The sequence below is a fragment of the Chiloscyllium plagiosum genome, unplaced genomic scaffold (genome assembly GCF_037043375.1).
Source record: "Chiloscyllium plagiosum isolate Xiang-an unplaced genomic scaffold, Cpla_swu_hap1 HiC_scaffold_11, whole genome shotgun sequence".
Taxonomy (NCBI): domain Eukaryota; kingdom Metazoa; phylum Chordata; class Chondrichthyes; order Orectolobiformes; family Hemiscylliidae; genus Chiloscyllium; species Chiloscyllium plagiosum.
In genome coordinates, this window is record NW_028270149.1 from 83,443,930 (window position 1) to 83,461,599 (window position 17,670).

The following is a 17,670-nucleotide window of genomic DNA, read 5'->3' on the forward strand; positions in this document are numbered from 1 at the left end:
TGAGATAACTGCCCAGAAATAGGAGGAGAAGCAAGATCACAGCAATGAGAGTATGGCAGTTTTAGAATAGCAGGAAATGTCTCATCCAATTACAATGTGAATGTGTTCTTTCAACCGATTGCACACAGGAGAAGCTACAAGGAGAGAGAGAGAGTGAGACTGTAAGAAATGAAAAGTTGGAGCCCGAGATTATGCAGTGGTTACAGACACAGCTTTAGCCTGTTCCTGAATGAAATGGAAAGGACAGTCATCAGTGGGTTTAGTACAGTACACTCAGCTGACAAGGTGACAGAAAGACAGGTGTAACATAGTAGTGCAGGCAGGATAAGATAATGTACAAGAAAAATATACAGACAAGAACCATCAGATTTTGCGCAGCCCAAATACACTCTGCTCAACCGACCCATACCATCTCCTGATCGGGATAGACATAGCAACAGCAATGAGTTGCATTTACCTAGCCCCTGCAATGCGGTACAAAGGGCAATTCATTGGCAAAGGGTCGCATATAATTTGAGACCCTGCCGAAGAAGGGCAGATCACCAGACAAAGTAAGAGGTTTAAGCAGCCTCTTACAGCAGGAGAGAGGGACAGTGGGTTTAAGCATGGGGGGGGGGGGGGGGGGGAACACAGTGGGTTTAAGCAGGAGAGAGGGGGGAACAGTGGGTTTAAGCAGAAGAGAGGGGGACAGTGGGTTTAAGCAGGAGAGGGGGGGACAGTGGGTTTAAGCAGGAGAGGGGGGGACAGTGGGTTTAAGCAGGAGAGAGGAGGACAGTGGGTTTAAGCAGGAGAGGGGGGGACAGTGGGTTTAAGCAGGAGGGAGGGGGACAGTGGGTTTGATCTGGAGAGGGGGGGACAGTGGGTTTAAGCAGGAGAGAGGGGGGACAGTGGGTTTAAGCAGGAGAGAGGGGGACAGTGGGTTTAAGCAGGAGGGAGGGGGACAGTGGGTTTGATCTGGAGAGGGGGGGAGAGTGGGTTTAAGCAGGAGAGAGGGGGGACAGTGGGTTTAAGCAAGAGAGAAGGGGACAGTGAGTTTAAGCAGGAGGGTAGGACAGTGGGTTTAAGCAGGAGAGAGGGGGACAGCGGGTTTAAGCAGGAGAGAGGGGGACAGTGGGTTTAAGCAGGAGGGAGGGGGACAGTGGGTTTAAGCAGGAGGGAGGGGGACAGTGTGTTTAAGCAGGAAGGAGGGGGACAGTGGGTTCAGGCAGGAGAGAGGGGGACAGCGGGTTTAAGCAGGAGGGAGGGGGACAGTGTGTTTAAGCAGGAAGGAGGGGGACAGTGGGTTCAGGCAGGAGATTGACGAGTTCAGGGTTTCCGTGACTAAAGGCACGGCTGCCGATTCAGAACATTCATTAGTGGAATGCTTGTGCCTCAGAAGAATGTATATCTGGTTGTGATGACTGTGATAGGGAGGGGTGAGGCTCTGAAAGAACTCAAAAACCTGGATGTAGAGGTACGCGCAGTTGTTGAAAGGAGGGAAAGCAATACTTAAAGCATCAGAACTATTGACAACATCAGTTAACATGGGTGCTCGGAAGGGAAACTTAGCAGACGATGGTTTGGTGTTAACTGCATTGACGGAACATGATTTGGAAGGGGGCATGATTGGAAGTAGGAGCAGATCAAGAGAATGATATTAATTCAGCTGCAGGGTGGGGAGCATGTTTGGCATAACTGGTTATGGGATAAATCAATGAATGGCAACTGAATGGTGTTAATAGGGGAATCAGCAGTTATGGGGAAGGGGCAGGGATGTGGACACAAGGGGCATCGCATTAGCTATAATCCTAAAGAGTGGCAGAACAAGCTTGAAGGGCTGAAGGGCCTATTCCTATTTCTTATGGTTTTATACGGAATAGACAGTGTATAGGAGACACCGAATTCTGTAAGCTCCTCACACCTGTTGGTTGTTGTTAGGATACAGGCAGGAAGGGCAAAAGACTTTAATAGGCAATGTATGGAAGAGAAGAGAAGGTAGAGTTATATTTGCATCTTCCAGGATACTCCTGGAATTGTGAGGAATTTCATCAGTAAGGAACCATACAGCATTTGACTTGATCCAGCCACATCCATCAATGGACTTGAGGAAGTAGAGGTGCGGGCTGTACTAGTGGGAGCGGCCTGCATGAGACAGAGCTAAGCTTTTAGTAGGGATACAAATGTCAAAGGTGGAAGTGAGGCCGTAGGCAAGGAACTCAATAATTCAGTACAACTCTTGGAGCTGGAGCCATGGTTTTGAGCTTGTTGTGACATTAATCTTTCATGAGATTTGGGAAGGGATTAGTTGTCTTTGAACTGAAAGGTTTGTTAGGCCAGTTAAGAATCAATCACATTGCTGTGGTCTGAAGTCATATGTAGGCCAGACCCAGTATGGAGAGCAGATTTCCTTCCCTAAAGGACATGAGTGAACCAGATGAGCTTTTAGAACAATGAACGATAGTTTCACATTTTCCTGAAGTTGTCTTTGGACCTGTTTCGCTTTGTATGTGAGGCAGTTGGTGTCGAACAGTGTTGTTTCTTGCAGCTTATGTGTGAGACAGTTGTTGAAAGGGAGTTCTCTCACTGTGCTTATGTTACCAGTAAACAGAGCATTAATTCACAAACCTGTTCTGTGTTACAGAGGGGAGCTAAGCTGGCAGAATGCTTGGTGGAGATAATTAAATGAAACCACATCCTTTGCCCAGCACATCAAACTGCTCAGCTATCAATTTCATTAAGTGACTTGTAATCATTCACAAAAAGAAACCGTGATGCGGTTATGGCTCGTGCACAGAAAGCAGCAGCAATCACTGATCTCTGTTAGATAGAGTTAAAAATAGGCAGTTAGACACAGAGAACCGTGAGCCCCACACTCATCCTGTGCCCTTTGCTTTTCTTTACAAGGAGGCCTGGTGAGAGTTCTCTCTCTGCTGAACTCCATTAACTATTCTCCTGAAAATGGAGCAGCACTTGTTGGTCTAATCTAAGCCCAGTATATTCAGATAACATCCAGACCATGTTTGTGCCAGGTAATGACCATCACTGGTAAGAAAATGCCCATGAACATGATGAGTCAGTGATTAGCACTGCTGCCTCACAGCACCAGTGACCTGGGTTCGATTCCCACCTCGGGTGACTGTCTGTGTGGAGTTTGCACCTTCTCCCTGTGTCTGCGTGGATTTCCTCTGAGTGCTCTGGTTTCCTCTTGGTGTTCCAATTTCCTTCCACAATCCAAAGAGATGCAGGTTAGGTGGATTGTCCCATAGTGTCCATGGATGTGTATCTAGCTGTGGTAAATCTGGGGTTATGGGAATAGGGTGCGGGAGTGGGGTGGGATGCTCTTCAGTGAGTCAGTGTAGGGAATTCGATGGATAGAATGGCTTCTTTCTACACAAGCGGGATTCCAACATCACTCCTAATGCCATCGACATCCTGTATTTATGTGGCAGCTTTAACATAGGAAAATGACCCAAGGCATTCTGCAGGACTGTAATCATGCAAATGTGGAGTGAATGAAGGAGGAAATAGGACAAGCAGTCAAAATTCTGGTCAAAAGTTTGAATTTTAAGGTGAATGCATAGAATTTTACATAATCTATAGGACAAAGACAGGCCACACAGCTCAATCCGTCCATGCTAGTGGTTATGCTCCAATCCTGATCCCTGCCATCTTTGCTCATTTCAATCCAACGTTGTCAGTCACCTGGTTTCCCCTGAAACACACTAATGCTATTCACCCCAACCACACCAGTTCCATGTTCTCCTCTTTGAATAAAGACGTTTCTTTTGAATTTCCAATTGGATTGCTTGATAATTCTCTTATATTGACGGCTTCCAGTAAGGCACTTGACCCATAAATGGGATCAACCACCCTGTGCCCAGTCCATCAAAATCTTCAAGAATTTTAAATGTTGTCTATCGGGTCAACCCTCAAGTTTGTTTTTCCAGGAGAAAAGGGACCTGGCTTTTCTGATGTGCATTCCTGGAAACCTCTGTATGCTCTCCAATGCTGCTATAACCTTTTGTTTGTCATATGGTGACCAGAAAGGCGACTGTCTGTGTGGAGTTTACACATTCTCCCCATGCCCTTGTGGATTTCCTCAAGAGTTCCGGTTTCCTCCCACAGTCCAAAGATGTGCAGGTCAGGTGGATTGGCCATGGGAAATTGTCTATAGTGTCCAGGGATGTGCAGGCTCAGTGGGTTAGCCATGGGAAATGCAAGGTTACTGGGATAGTGTCGGGGAGTGGGTCTTGATGGGATGGTCTTTGAAGGGTCAGTGGGACAAGATGGGCCGAATGGCCTGCGTCCCTGCTGTGGGGATTCCATGATTCTACACTTAACTGCGTACTCTTTACTCTTCAATGTAAAAATAACATTCTGTCAGAATGCACTTGAAAGGATCTGCACAGGGAAATGATATGAAATGCATTAAACATCTCAAGTTCACACAAGATGTTACGCACTATTGTACTCCCTGGAGATTCCGGAGAACGTGAGGGTGGGTCATAGAAGGCTTTACTGCTTGATGGAAAAGGGGCAGAATCAGGTGAATGCTCAGTGGTTAATACTGACAAGAAGCTTGACTTGGCTGAAAATGTGTTGCTGGAAAAGCGCAGCAGGTCAGGCAGCATCCAAGGAACAGGAGAATCGACGTTTTGGGCATAAGCCCTTCTTCAGCTTATGCCCGAAATGTCGATTCTCCTGTTCCTTGGATGCTGCCTGACCTCATGCGCTTTTCCAGCAACACATTTTCAGCTATGATCTCCAGCATCTGCAGACCTCACTTTCTCCTCGAAGAAGCTTGACTGGGCCAGTTTTGTCAATGGAAGGACAAAGAACCAATATCCATCATTGCCACATGATATTTGTGACTTTGAGAAAACCTATTTTATTACTGTGGCAACTAGAAATCTCATGGTTGGGGGTGGTGGGGGGGGGGAGGGAGGGGGGAGGTGGGGGGAGAGTGGGGGAGCATGTTTTGGGACCTAGATTTAAGGGAAAGGTCAACATGGGATGTGGATTGTGCAGAGAACAAGGGCTTGGAATAATTTACATGGACAGAAGGGGTGAGGATCAGGCATTGTTTCTCTGCTTCTTTCTCCACAAATGCTGCCAGACCTGCTGAGTTTCTCCAGCATTCTCTCTGTCTGATTCAGATTTCCAGCATCAGCAATAATTTGCTTTCATAATAATCATATTACTGTGAAATGTAATAGTTTATTCTGTTTATAATGGTATTTTGGATATTGGAAATTTCAGTTACTGAAAAATGTGGATTTTGTAGGCGATGGGGTGAAGGATGATACTACACCACCTGCTGGTGTCACAGGGATCAGCTTTAGATAAGAATCTCTATTAGAGTGCCACCTACTGGTGTTACAAATTAACATAGACATTTTCACATTGGATCCCCATAGGAAATATCCATGAAAGAATTGAAAGAGGTGTTCTACTAAAATAAAGTTTTAATACATAGTCTTATATATATTGGAAATACTGTTGCAAACTCAACAGCCCTTCTCTTAATATTGTATTACTCTGTTGTATAATCTTGCACAGTATTAATGTCAGCATCTCTCCCAGGAGTCAATTTGGAAAATAATCACAAGCTGAAAGAGGCTGTTGACGGGCTTGTGAAGTAGGCAGGCACATGGCAGGTTACATTTAATACAGAAATGTGAGATCCCAATGAGGCGAGTTTGTTAGAATCTAAGCAGTACAATATAAAAGGGGATTCAGGGTCAGAGAGAAGTGAGGCTTACATACAGAAACCTTTAAGGGTAGCAGGGCAGGATGAGAATTATGTTATTAAGTAAACCACATAGGATCTTGGACTTTGTGTTGGGAGAGGGCAGTGTGGTGATCTTTTAAAAAGTTTAAACCAGGCATGTCTTAATTGGTCAAGGCATTGTTGTGATAAATGGACTTGGGAATGGCTCCCGCCTCATTTGTTGAAACAGACACAGTGGTGAATGTGTTCTTTCTGTCTGCAAAAAGCAGTGCCTGTATCTTATTATATGTGGCTTCCAGTACGTACCTCGTGCCTAATGCGAAAAGGAGTTATCAATTTAATTCTTCACAATCTCAGCAATTTTTTTTCCAATTGATATGGATTTCTGTTTTATAATTGTGCTGTGTTTGGGGATTTAAGGGTATTTATAAGTGCCTAGCTCCTGCAAACTGTTAATATGATAAAGCAATTGATTTACCTTCTCTTTATGTGTATATGTTTGACCTTTTAAAGTGTGATTTCTATCCTGTGATTCAAATCTGTGATTGGATAATTTGGCCCATTCTGTTCTGGATGACTGTAAAATTATTGCAACAGCATTTCTGTCCCTCCTTTTGTTTTGATCAATCTGCACGGTCACATTCTGGGCACATTACGATGTCAGACTTGCCTTAGTGGGAGTACTCCTGCCTCTGATGTTTGAGTTGGACCCACACTCTGAAGACTTCCAAGAATGAAAAAGGGATGACTGTAGTTTTTGAGGTTTCTTTTGGCTTGGTCACACCTGCCACCGCAGCTGATGCAAAAGAACCCAAAGCCTTAGTCCAAGGAGAGCAAGGGTATTATGAGCAGTTTCCTAATGAATATTCATCTCTGAACTAACAAAACAGAACTGACTCTTTCCACGCATGATCCCTTGATATTTGCATGAAGCTCTACAACTTGGGGAGCACTTCCTACATACAGTATTGACTACACTTCAACATGACCGGCACGGTGGCACAGTGGTTAGCGCTGCTGCCTCACAGCGCCTGAGACCCGGGTTCAATTCCCGTCTCAGGCGACTGACTGTGTGGAGTTTGCACGTTCTCCCCGTGTCCGCGTGGGTTTCCTCCGGGTGCTCCGGTTTCCTCCCACAGTCCAAAAAAAGATGCGCAGGGTCAGGTGAATTGGCCATGCTAAATTGCCCGTAGTGTTAGGTAAGGGGTAAATGTAGGGGTATGGGTGGGTTTCGCTTCGGCGGGTCGGTGTGGACTTGTTGGGCCGAAGGGCCTGTTTCCACACTGTAATGTAATCTAATCTAATCTAATCTAATCTAATGACCGTGAAACACTTTGGGATGCCCTGGAATTGTGAAATATGAATATCAGCAACATGCTTCCTGGGATCTGGAGCAATGTCTCACTTTCACAAGATTTGATTAAATTTGTTTCCAGTTTAACCACATCCTTACTTATCACTGCCCTAGTCCTGAACTTGTATTTTTCTCTAGTTTTCCTTTTGGCCTCCATTCACACCCTCTCTGAGCTCATCTTGTTCACAGGCCCTACTTATTAACTCTCCATCCTATTCTCATGAAATCGCTAAGCCACCCAACTTGCCCTTCCCGCAACCCATGTTCACTGAAATTGTCAACAGTGCACTCTCCTTGTGGAACTGCTATCATCACTCACTATTCTTCAAGAAATCTATTCTTGACCCCACGCTTCTTGCCAACTCATGCTCCAACTAGTGTGGCACGGTTGTCTCACAGCGCCAGGGACCTGGGTCCGATTCCAGCCTTGGGCGACTGTCTGTGTGGAGTTTGCACATCCGCCCAGTGTCTGTATGGGTTTCCTCCGGGTGCTCCAGTTTCCTCCCACAATCCAAAGATGTGCAGGTCAGGAGAATTGGCCATGCTAAATTGCCCATAGTGTTCAGGGATGTAAAGGCTAGCTGCATTAGTCAGGGGAAATGTAGAGTAATGGGGTAGGGGAATGGGTCTGGGTGGGATACTGTTCAGAGGGTCGGTGTGGGCTGTTTCCACACTGTAGGGATTCTATGATCTCCAGTCCCTTTTCGCTCCTTAAACTCCTTGTCACTCCCAAATCCAATCCATCTTTCCCAGAATTCCTCATTCAAATTTAAATATTGAAATTTCTCTTGACCAATTCTTCAATGACAACAGATGGGACCGTGGTGACTAATCTGGGACTGTCTGGAATTTGCCCTCCAGCCTCATGCCTGGCTATGTGATTCCATGGGATGTCTCTTATCCCCGGTCTGTCTCTCTCCCTCATTGCTGCCCAGTCCTGATTGGTGCCTGCTCATGCTTACTGTTCTGCCACACACTCACAGCCTGCTTAATGCACAGGTGTAGACACAGGCCATAAGTGAGCAGACCAGGCATACAGAATTAGCCTCTTCATTCCAACCATGCCGGACATAATTCCAAACTAAACTAGTCCCACCTGCCTGCTCCTGACTCATATTCCTCCAAACCTTTCCTATTCACGTACTAAGTGTTTTTTATAGGTGTTATAGCTCTGCCTGTATCCATTACTACCTCAGGAAGTTCATTCCACACGTGGACCACCCTGTGTAAAACATTTGCCCTTCACGTTTTTCTTAAATCTCTCTCCTCTCACCTTAAAAATGTGCCCCACCCCAGTCTTGAAATCCCCCATCCTATCTATACCCCTCATGACTTTATAAACCGCTGTAAGGTCACCTCTCAACCTCCTATGCTCCAGTGAAAAAAATTCCCAGCCTGTCCTGTCTTTCTTTATAACTCAAACTTTCCCTACCCATCAACATCCTGGTATATCTTTTCTGAATCCTTACTACCTTAATAATAATAATAAAAATAATATCCTTCCTATAACAGGGTGACCAGAACAGTACTCCAGAAGAACTCAAAATGACTTCCCAACTTCTATTCCCAGAGGGCTGAGCAATGAAAATCAAATTTGCTCAACGCCTTTTTAACTACCCTGTCAATATGTGATGCAAACTTCAAAGAATTATGTATGAGAACCCCTAGGTCCCTCTGTTCTATACCACTACCCAAGGCCCTACCAGTATATGTTATCCTCCTGTTTGTACCAAAATGCAATAATTCACATTCATCCAAATTGAATTCCATTTGCCACTCCTCAGCCTATTGACCCATTTGATCAAGCACTCTTTGTAATCTTCGAAACCCTTCTTCACTGTCTACCATGCCATCAATTATGGTGTCAGCTGCAAACCTACTGACCATGCCTCTGTCTTCTCATCCAAATCATTTACATAAATGACAAACAAAAGTGGGCCCAGCACCGATCCCTGTGGAACACTGCTGGTCACAGGTCTCAAGTCCAAAAAACTCTCCTCCACTATTACTCTCTATCTCCATTCGTTAAGCCAATTATCTATCCAATTGGAAAGCTCGCTCTGAATCCCATGTAACCTAACTTTACTATTTAGTCTATCATCCGGAACCTTGTTGAAGGCTTTACTAAAACCCAAGAAAACAACATCTACCGCTCTGTCCTCATCAATCTTTTTGGTACCTTCCTCAAAAAACTCAATCAATTTGTGCGATACAATTTTCCTTACACAAAACCATGCTGGCGACCCCAAAGCAATTTTCGCCTCCCTGAATGTTTATAAATCCTTACAATCACCTCAAACAATTTACCCACAACTGAAGTCAGACTCATAGGTCACTAGTTCCTCAGTTTCTCCTCACAACCTTTGTTAAATAAAGACACAACATCAGCCACCCTCAAGACATCAGACGCCACCCCTGTGGTTATAAGTGATGTAAATATATCTGCAAGGGTCTCCTTGATTTCCCCCCTCGTCCCACAGCATTCTGGGATACATTAGATCACGTCCTGGAGATTTATCCACCTTTACATTTTCTAAAACCTCCAGCACTTCCTCTTCTGTAATATGAACTGTTCTGTTTTTTTAAAAAAATCAATATTTATTTCCCTGAGTTCTCCAGCTTCCATTTGTTTCTCCAAGGTGAAAACCAATGCGAAATATTCATTTCTCCTTGCCTGTCTGGCATAATCTTGCGATGGAAATTGGCATAATCTTGCCCACTGTAATCAAATCTGCCTCTGTCTCATTTGCATCATGAGCAACAATCAGAGCTTAACAAGCCTCACCCTGTGATCACAAATCCCTCATCCGCAGTGCCATGCTGGTAAACCTCCTCCACACCCCTCACCATGATCCTCCTGCCCTTGCCAAAGTGTGGTGCTGGAGAACACAGCTATCACAATCCAGATTCTCATATTCTTGTTTTTAGATTCCTCCATGGTCTCACCCCTCCCTGTCGTCCCTCAGCCCCACCGACCTCTGAGATCTCAATCCTCAGCAAGCATATGCCTTCAAATCGCCCTATCTCTTTGACCAACTTTGAGTTACTTGACCAAAAATCCCCTTACATTATGCAAATTCATATCTTGCTTTAGAAATCCCCTGTGGACATTTTGTTATACAGCTATATAAATGTAATTTGTTGCTGTAGTACAGAGGAACTGCAGTTCAGGCAGATCATTAGGGTAATAGAACAGAGCGAGGAATACAAAGTTATGGCTGCAGAGAAGATACACAAGGAGTGAAATCAACATTAAATTTAAAGTTTGAGAGGTCTAATCAGAAGTCCAATAACAGCGGGGAAGAAGCTGTTCTTGAATCAATTTGTATGTGCATACAAGCATTTATACCTTCTGCCCGACAGAACGATGAAAGGTTTGATAACAGAGGCACGGTGGCTCAGTGGTTAGCACTGTTGCTTCACAGCACAAGGGACCTGGGTTTGATTCTAGCCTTGGATGATTGTCTGTGTGGAGTTTGCTCGTTCTCCCTGTGTCAACTTGGGTTTCCTCCGGGTGCTCAGGTTTCCTCCAACAGTCCGAAAATGTACAAGTTAGATGGATTAGCCATGGGACATGCAGGGTGGGGAGATGGGGGAGTGTGCGGGTCTGAGTGGGCTGCTGTTCAGAGGGTTGGTGTGGACTTGATGGGCTGAATGGCCTGCTTCCACACTGTAGAGATTCTATGATTCTCCTCTTGTCTCCAGCACCTCTCTTTTCTGCACACAGCAGAGGTCCCAGACACAAGGCTCCACCAGGGATTTCTGTAGGATTAGCTTCCGATCAGAGGGTATGAGCACCCATCAACAGGGACTGTCATGGCCCAGGGAGGACAATGACCAGGACATTTCCAGTTTAAGCAAAGATTTCCTCATTTCTTATTCCATGACACTAAAGGCACTTAATTAAATTATGCTGGAGATCTAAAACAAACAAAACAGGAAGTGCTGGAGAAACTCAGCAGGCCTGGCAACTTCATAGAGTTAATTGAGGCGGCACAATGGCCTCACAGTGCCAGGGATCCAGGTTCAATTCCCGTCTTGGGCGACTGTGGGGAGTTTGCCCATTCTCCCCGTGTCTGCGTGGGTTTCCTCTGGGTGCTCCATTTTCCTCCCACAGTCCAAAGATGTGCAAGTCCAAGTAGATCAGCAATGCTAAATTGCCCATCGTGTTCGGTGCATTAGTCAGAGGGAAGTGGGTCTGGGTGGGTTACTCTTCGGAAGGTCAGTCTGGACTTGTTTGGCCGAGGGGCCCAATTCCACGTTGTAGGGAATCTAATCTAATCTTGCCCAGTGACTCTTAGCAACTGGGTATGATTGGTATTTGTGCTGATGATGGTGGGGGATAGATAGAGATGGTGCCCAGAGGGAGAGAGAGAAAACACAAAGACAAAATCAAGATTTACAAGGATGTTGCCAGGGTTGGAGGGTTTGAGCTATAGGGAGAGGGTGAATAGGCTGGGGCTGTTTTCCCTGGAGTGTCGGAGGTTGAGGTGTGACCTTATGTAGGTTTATAAAATCATGAGGGGCATGGATAGGGTAAATACCCAAGATCTTTTCCCAGGATAGGGGAGTCCAAAAATAGAGGGGATTGGTTTAAGGTGAGAAGGGAAAGGTCTAAAAGGGACCAAAAGGGCAACCTTTTCACACAGAGGGTGGTGTGTGTAAGGAATGAGCTGATGGTGGAGGCTGGTACAGTTACAACATTTAAAAGGCATCTGGATGAGTACATGAATAGGAAGGGTTTAGAGGGATATGGGCCAAACACTGGCATATGGGACTGGATAAATTTAGAATATCTGGTCGGCATGGATGAGTTGGACCAAAGGGTCAGTTTCTGTGCTGTACAACTCTATGACATTAAGAGTAAAGCTCCCTCTACACTGTCCACATCAAACCTTTCCAGGACAGGTACAGCACAGGGTTAGATATAGAATAACGCTACCTCTACGCTGTCCTCATCAAACATTCCCAGAACAGGTACAGCACAGGGTTAGATATAGAATAACGCTACCTATACACTGTCCACATCAAACGTTCCCAGGATAGGTACAGCACAGGGTTAGATATAGAATAACGCTACCTCTACACTGCCCTCATCAAACATTCCCAGGACAGGTACAGCACAGGGTTAGATATAGAATAACGCTACCTCTACACTATCCACATCAAACATTCCCAGGACAGGTACAGCACAGGGTTAGATATAGAATAACGCTACCTCTACACTATCCACATCAAACATTCCCAGGACAGGTACAGCACAGGGTTAGATATAGAATAACGCTACCTCTACACTCTCCTCATCAAACATTCCCAGGACAGGTACAGCACAGGGTTAGATATAGAATAACGCTACCTCTACACTGTCCACATCAAACATTCCCAGGACAGGTACAGCACAGGGTTAGATATAGAATAACGCTACCTCTACACTGTCCTCATCAAACATTCCCCGGACAGGTACAGCACAGGGTTAGATATAGAATAACGCTACCTCTACACTGTCCTCATCAAACATTCCCCGGACAGGTACAGCACAGGGTTAGATATAGAATAACGCTACCTCTACACTGTCCTCATCAAACATTCCCCGGACAGGTACAGCACAGGGTTAGATATAGAATAACGCTACCTCTACACTGTCCACATCAAACATCCCCAGGACAGGTACAGCGCAGGGTTAGATATAGAATAACGCTACCTCTACACTGTCCACATCAAACATTCCCAGGACAGGTACAGCGCAGGGTTAGATATAGAATAACGCTACCTCTACACTGCCCTCATCAAACATTCCCAGGACAGGTACAGCACAGGGTTAGATATAGAATAACGCTACCTCTACACTGCCCTCATCAAACATTCCCAGGACAGGTACAGCACAGGGTTAGATATAGAATAACGCTACCTCTACACTGTCCACATCAAATATTCCCCGGACAGGTACAGCACAGGGTTAGATATAGAATAACGCTACCTCTACACTGTCCTCATCAAACATTCCCAGGACAGGTACAGCACAGGGTTAGATATAGAATAACGCTACCTCTACACTGTCCTCATCAAACATTCCCAGGACAGGTACAGCACAGGGTTAGATATAGAATAACGCTACCTCTACACTGTCCTCATCAAACATTCCCCGGACAGGTACTGCACAGGGTTAGATATAGAATAACGCTACCTCTACACTGTCCTCATCAAACATTCCCAGGACAGGTACAGCACAGGGTTAGATATAGAATAACGCTACCTCTACACTGTCCTCATCAAACATTCCCCGGACAGGTACTGCACAGGGTTAGATATAGAATAACGCTACCTCTACACTGTCCACATCAAACATTCCCCGGACAGGTACAGCACAGGGTTAGATATAGAATAACGCTACCTCTACACTGTCCTCATCAAACATTCCCCGGACAGGTACTGCACAGGGTTAGATATAGAATAACGCTACCTCTACACTGTCCTCATCAAACATTCCCAGGACAGGTACTGCACAGGGTTAGATATAGAATAACGCTACCTCTACACTGTCCACATCAAACATTCCCCGGACAGGTACTGCACAGGGTTAGATATAGAATAACGCTACCTCTACACTGTCCTCATCAAACATTCCCAGGACAGGTACTGCACAGGGTTAGATATAGAATAACGCTACCTCTACACTGTCCACATCAAACATTCCCAGGACAGGTACTGCACAGGGTTAGATATAGAATAACGCTACCTCTACACTGTCCACATCAAACATTCCCCGGACAGGTACTGCACAGGGTTAGATATAGAATAACGCTACCTCTACACTGCCCTCATCAAACATTCCCCGGACAGGTACAGCACAGGGTTAGATATAGAATAACGCTACCTCTACACTGTCCTCATCAAACATTCCCAGGACAGGTACAGCACAGGGTTAGATATAGAATAACGCTACCTCTACACTGTCCACATCAAACATTCCCCGGACAGGTACAGCACAGGGTTAGATATAGAATAACGCTACCTCTACACTGTCCACATCAAACATTCCCCGGACAGGTACAGCACAGGGTTAGATATAGAATAACGCTACCTCTACACTGTCCACATCAAACATTCCCCGGACAGGTACAGCACAGGGTTAGATATAGAATAACGCTACCTCTACACTGTCCACATCAAACATTCCCCGGACAGGTACAGCACAGGGTTAGATATAGAATAACGCTACCTCTACACTGTCCACATCAAACATTCCCTGGACAGGTACTGCACAGGGTTACATGTAGAGTAAAGCCTCCTCTACACTCTCTCTATCAAACACTTGCAGGAAAGGAACAGCATGGGATTAGATAAAGAGGGACAGTCCCTGTGCTCTGATAAATGGTCAGCATTGTATGCAAGGACTTTCAGCTCACACAGGAAGTGGAATTATGGTGGGATCAGTAGGAAGAGAAAAATGAGTGAAACGTAAAGAGCAAACACTGTCAAATGTGATGAAAAGTGCTGGGGCCTGGAATTGTCCACTCAATCCCAGGTAATTGAAACTGAACACAGAGAGAGTCTCAGGCCTGAGCAACAGGCTGTCACCTGAGAGTAGGAGTCCACCTCGAGCAGGACAGTGGTGAGCCTGACAGGGGGCACAGGAATAGGAAAGGGATGGAAGACAAATACTCAGAGGAACAGATGGATCCTCCTCCTTCCTTGCGCTGACCCAGAATGCCTCTCAGTTCCAGAGGGGAAACATTTCTGTGCAAGTTTTTGTTCGAAGTGTCCTGCTGTATTGAAGGCTGAGAAATCCTTTCTGTGCAAAGCCCAAATCTCAGGCCTCCTGCCGAAACCTAATGCTAAGCCACCGACTCCACCATGTCCGCCTCACACAATTTTACCGGTACAACCATTGTCAGCAGAACAATTCCCTGAGCCCCACACTCACCAGCCGTCATGTGATCTCCTCGAAAGAGACCAAAACAATGTAAAACTCCACGATCAATTGGAAAGTATCTCTCGAGATTTCCTCTTGGAAGATTTGATGTAGTTTATAACTTTGAATCTTGCCAATTAACCTGGTCTCGGTGAAATCTCATCACCTTATTTTTCATTTCAGCCTGGGGATGTGGCCAGTTCTGGGCGGGGTTATCTTTGGATGCACCGATTTTTAAAACAGCATCAAAATTACAGAAGCTGACACTTGAATTTCGAGCCTGGAGCATTTTGATTTAAAATTCTGCCTCCCATCCCCCCTGCTCCTGAGCAGTGGTTCAGCCTATTGCGTTCATGCATGGCCATTGTACTGAAAAAAAACCTCTTTTTAAGATGTGATCTCTACCCCAAGCAGAAACGAGTTCTCGTTTTGAGGTTTGATGAAGGTCAACGAGTACCACACCAACCTGGAACTTCATCCATTGGTCAACTCTCATCTGCAAAATGAAGAAATGCCTAACCTCAGCCAAGCCTGATGCAACCTTTCCATGCGACTTACATTCTTCCTCAATCTAGAAATAACCTATTGGCAGGAAACATCTCTCAATCGTCAACTGGTTTATATTCCTCTCAAATACAACCGGAAAGTCTTCAAAGTTTTGTACTGAACAAACAATCCAGGTCTTTATCAATTTATAATTTCAGTTACATCACACTGTAAACTTTTGCGATAAATTCTGTGTCTTACAATCTTATACTCCACAACCACCTGATGAAGGAGCAGTGCTCCGAAAGCTACTGCTTCCAATTAAACCTTTTGGACTATAACCTGGTGCTGTGTGATTTTTTAACTTTGTACACCCCAGTCCAACACCGACATCTCCAAATCAGGAAAGTCTTCACGTCTTGAAAGGGAACAAATTCAGTTTCCAAAGTCTCTCAAATGTTTCAAGTGTGTCATTCCTATACCTCTCTGGTCAATCTTCATGATAGTTTTTATAGATATTGTAATCAACCTTTTCAGACATATTATGACACATTTCACATGGAACACATAGGACTTGAACCTGGGCCTCCTGCCTCAGAGTAAGAGACACTATCACTGCACCACAACAGAGCCAACCGTATAGTCTTCACTCTCGCCCAGTCTTTATACAAGCACTCAGTTGTCAAGAACAAAACTTATAACAACTATAGAATCCTACAGTGTGGCAGCAGGCCTTTCAGCCCATCAGGTTCACACTACCCCTCCTAAAGGGCATTCCACCCAGACCCACCCCATCCCATCTCTGTAACCTTACATTTCCCATGGCTAATCCACCGAGTCAGCAAATCTCTGGACATTATGGGCAATTTAGTATGGCCAATCCACCTAACCTGCACATCTTTGCAATTTGGAAGGAAGCCCACGCAGCCACAGGGAGAATGTGCAAATTCCACATTTACAGTCGCCCGAGGATGGAATCGAACCTGAGTCCCTGGTGCCACGAGGCAGCAGTGCTAACTACTAAGCCACCGTGCTGTTTTGGGTCTTCAGGCAACTGATCAGCTTGAGACTGTGAACAAAGGAGAGAGATGTTTATCAGATCTCCATCAGTTCAGGAGCTATCTCTTTTGTTTTCAGTGAAAGCCACTCTAAGGCTGAAGAAAACCAATTAATCTTTCCTTCAGGAGTTGCTGTAAGCTTTGACTTTTAGTGAATAAGTTAAAGGCCATTTATGAATGAACCAGACACCCTGTGCAGCTTGTAGACTAATGGGAACATCTGAGAAAGGCAGACCAATATCTTTATCAGCACAAGAACCCTAACAACCATCTCAGGAACTACTGAAGAGCTTCCTAATTTTTCCCTCCATCCATAACACCCAAATTTTTGTGTCTATGTAAGGGACAATTCATATGTTGAGTTTATTTTTAACGAGTAGTGTTATATGCTGACAGGTCAAACAAGTCCACACCGACCCTCCGAAGAGTAGCCCACCCAGACCCATTCCCCTACCCTATATTCACCCCTGACACTACGGGCAATTTTAGCATGGCCAATTCATCTGACCTGCACATCTTTGGATTGTAGGAGGAAACCGGAGCACCCGGAGGAAACCCACACAGACACGGGGAGAATGTGCAAACTCCACATAGGCAGTTGCCCAAGGCAGGAATCTAACCCGGGTCCCTGGCGCTGTGAGGCAGTAGTGCTAACAACTGAGCCACCCAAATTGTTGACATGTCGTTACAGTCTAATTAATCGTGATGATTTTTTGTTAGGTTGGGAAACATAGTCCACGCTTTCTGTCAATCTGGGTCTCCAGGACAGGTAAATTAGGAAATTCCATGTGTTGACTCCAGGAATATCAGCACTTGATTTCTAGTGAGACATGAAAGAATAAAGGAAAACAAAAGGGGGTTGTCTTTAAAGATGAGGGAATGCAGATGCTGTTGAAGATCATCCACATTCGGGAAAACAAAAACTGTTCATCTCCATTGACAAGAGTAGTTGAGAATAACGTGTGTATATGACGGATGTCAGATTGATTAAAGCAAGGGACTGTGCAGGCTGGAGATCTGATACAAACAAAACCAGGAAGTACTGGAGAAAATCAGTAGCTCTGGTGGAATCTGTGGAAAGAAAAAAAACGCTTACGTCTTGATTCTCGTCTTCAGTTCTGAAGAAGGGTCACTGGACTCAAAACATTAG

The 17,670-nt window shown here is 45.1% G+C and overlaps 2 protein-coding genes across 2 annotated transcripts in view; one reads left to right on the forward strand and one right to left on the reverse strand.

The window, feature by feature from the left end:
- LOC122557073 (diacylglycerol kinase eta) overlaps positions 1-17,670 on the reverse strand; it is a 223,800-nt gene that overhangs the window by 136,527 nt on the left and 69,603 nt on the right. The gene's annotated exons all lie outside the window — the stretch shown is intronic.
- Positions 1,524-15,090, forward strand: LOC148148857 (uncharacterized). Its single transcript, XM_087992298.1, has 3 exons — positions 1,524-1,611; positions 12,244-13,352; positions 14,842-15,090. The coding sequence occupies exons 1-3, from the start codon at positions 1,524-1,526 to the stop codon at positions 15,088-15,090; spliced, it is 1,446 nt and encodes a 481-aa protein (XP_087848424.1).

What these genes read in the sequence shown, in the direction of transcription:
- LOC148148857 (XM_087992298.1), top strand. Translation starts at nt 1,524, where the DNA reads ATGGGTGCTCGGAAGGGAAACTTAGCAGACGATGGTTTGGTGTTAACT. An exon ending in GGAAGGGGGCATGATTGGAA is followed by an intron (nt 1,612 to 12,243) that starts GTAGGAGCAGAT and finishes AAACATTCCCAG; the next exon opens with GACAGGTACAGCACAGGGTT. An exon ending in ATCAAACATTCCCCGGACAG is followed by an intron (nt 13,353 to 14,841) that starts GTACTGCACAGG and finishes GCTGTATTGAAG; the next exon opens with GCTGAGAAATCCTTTCTGTG.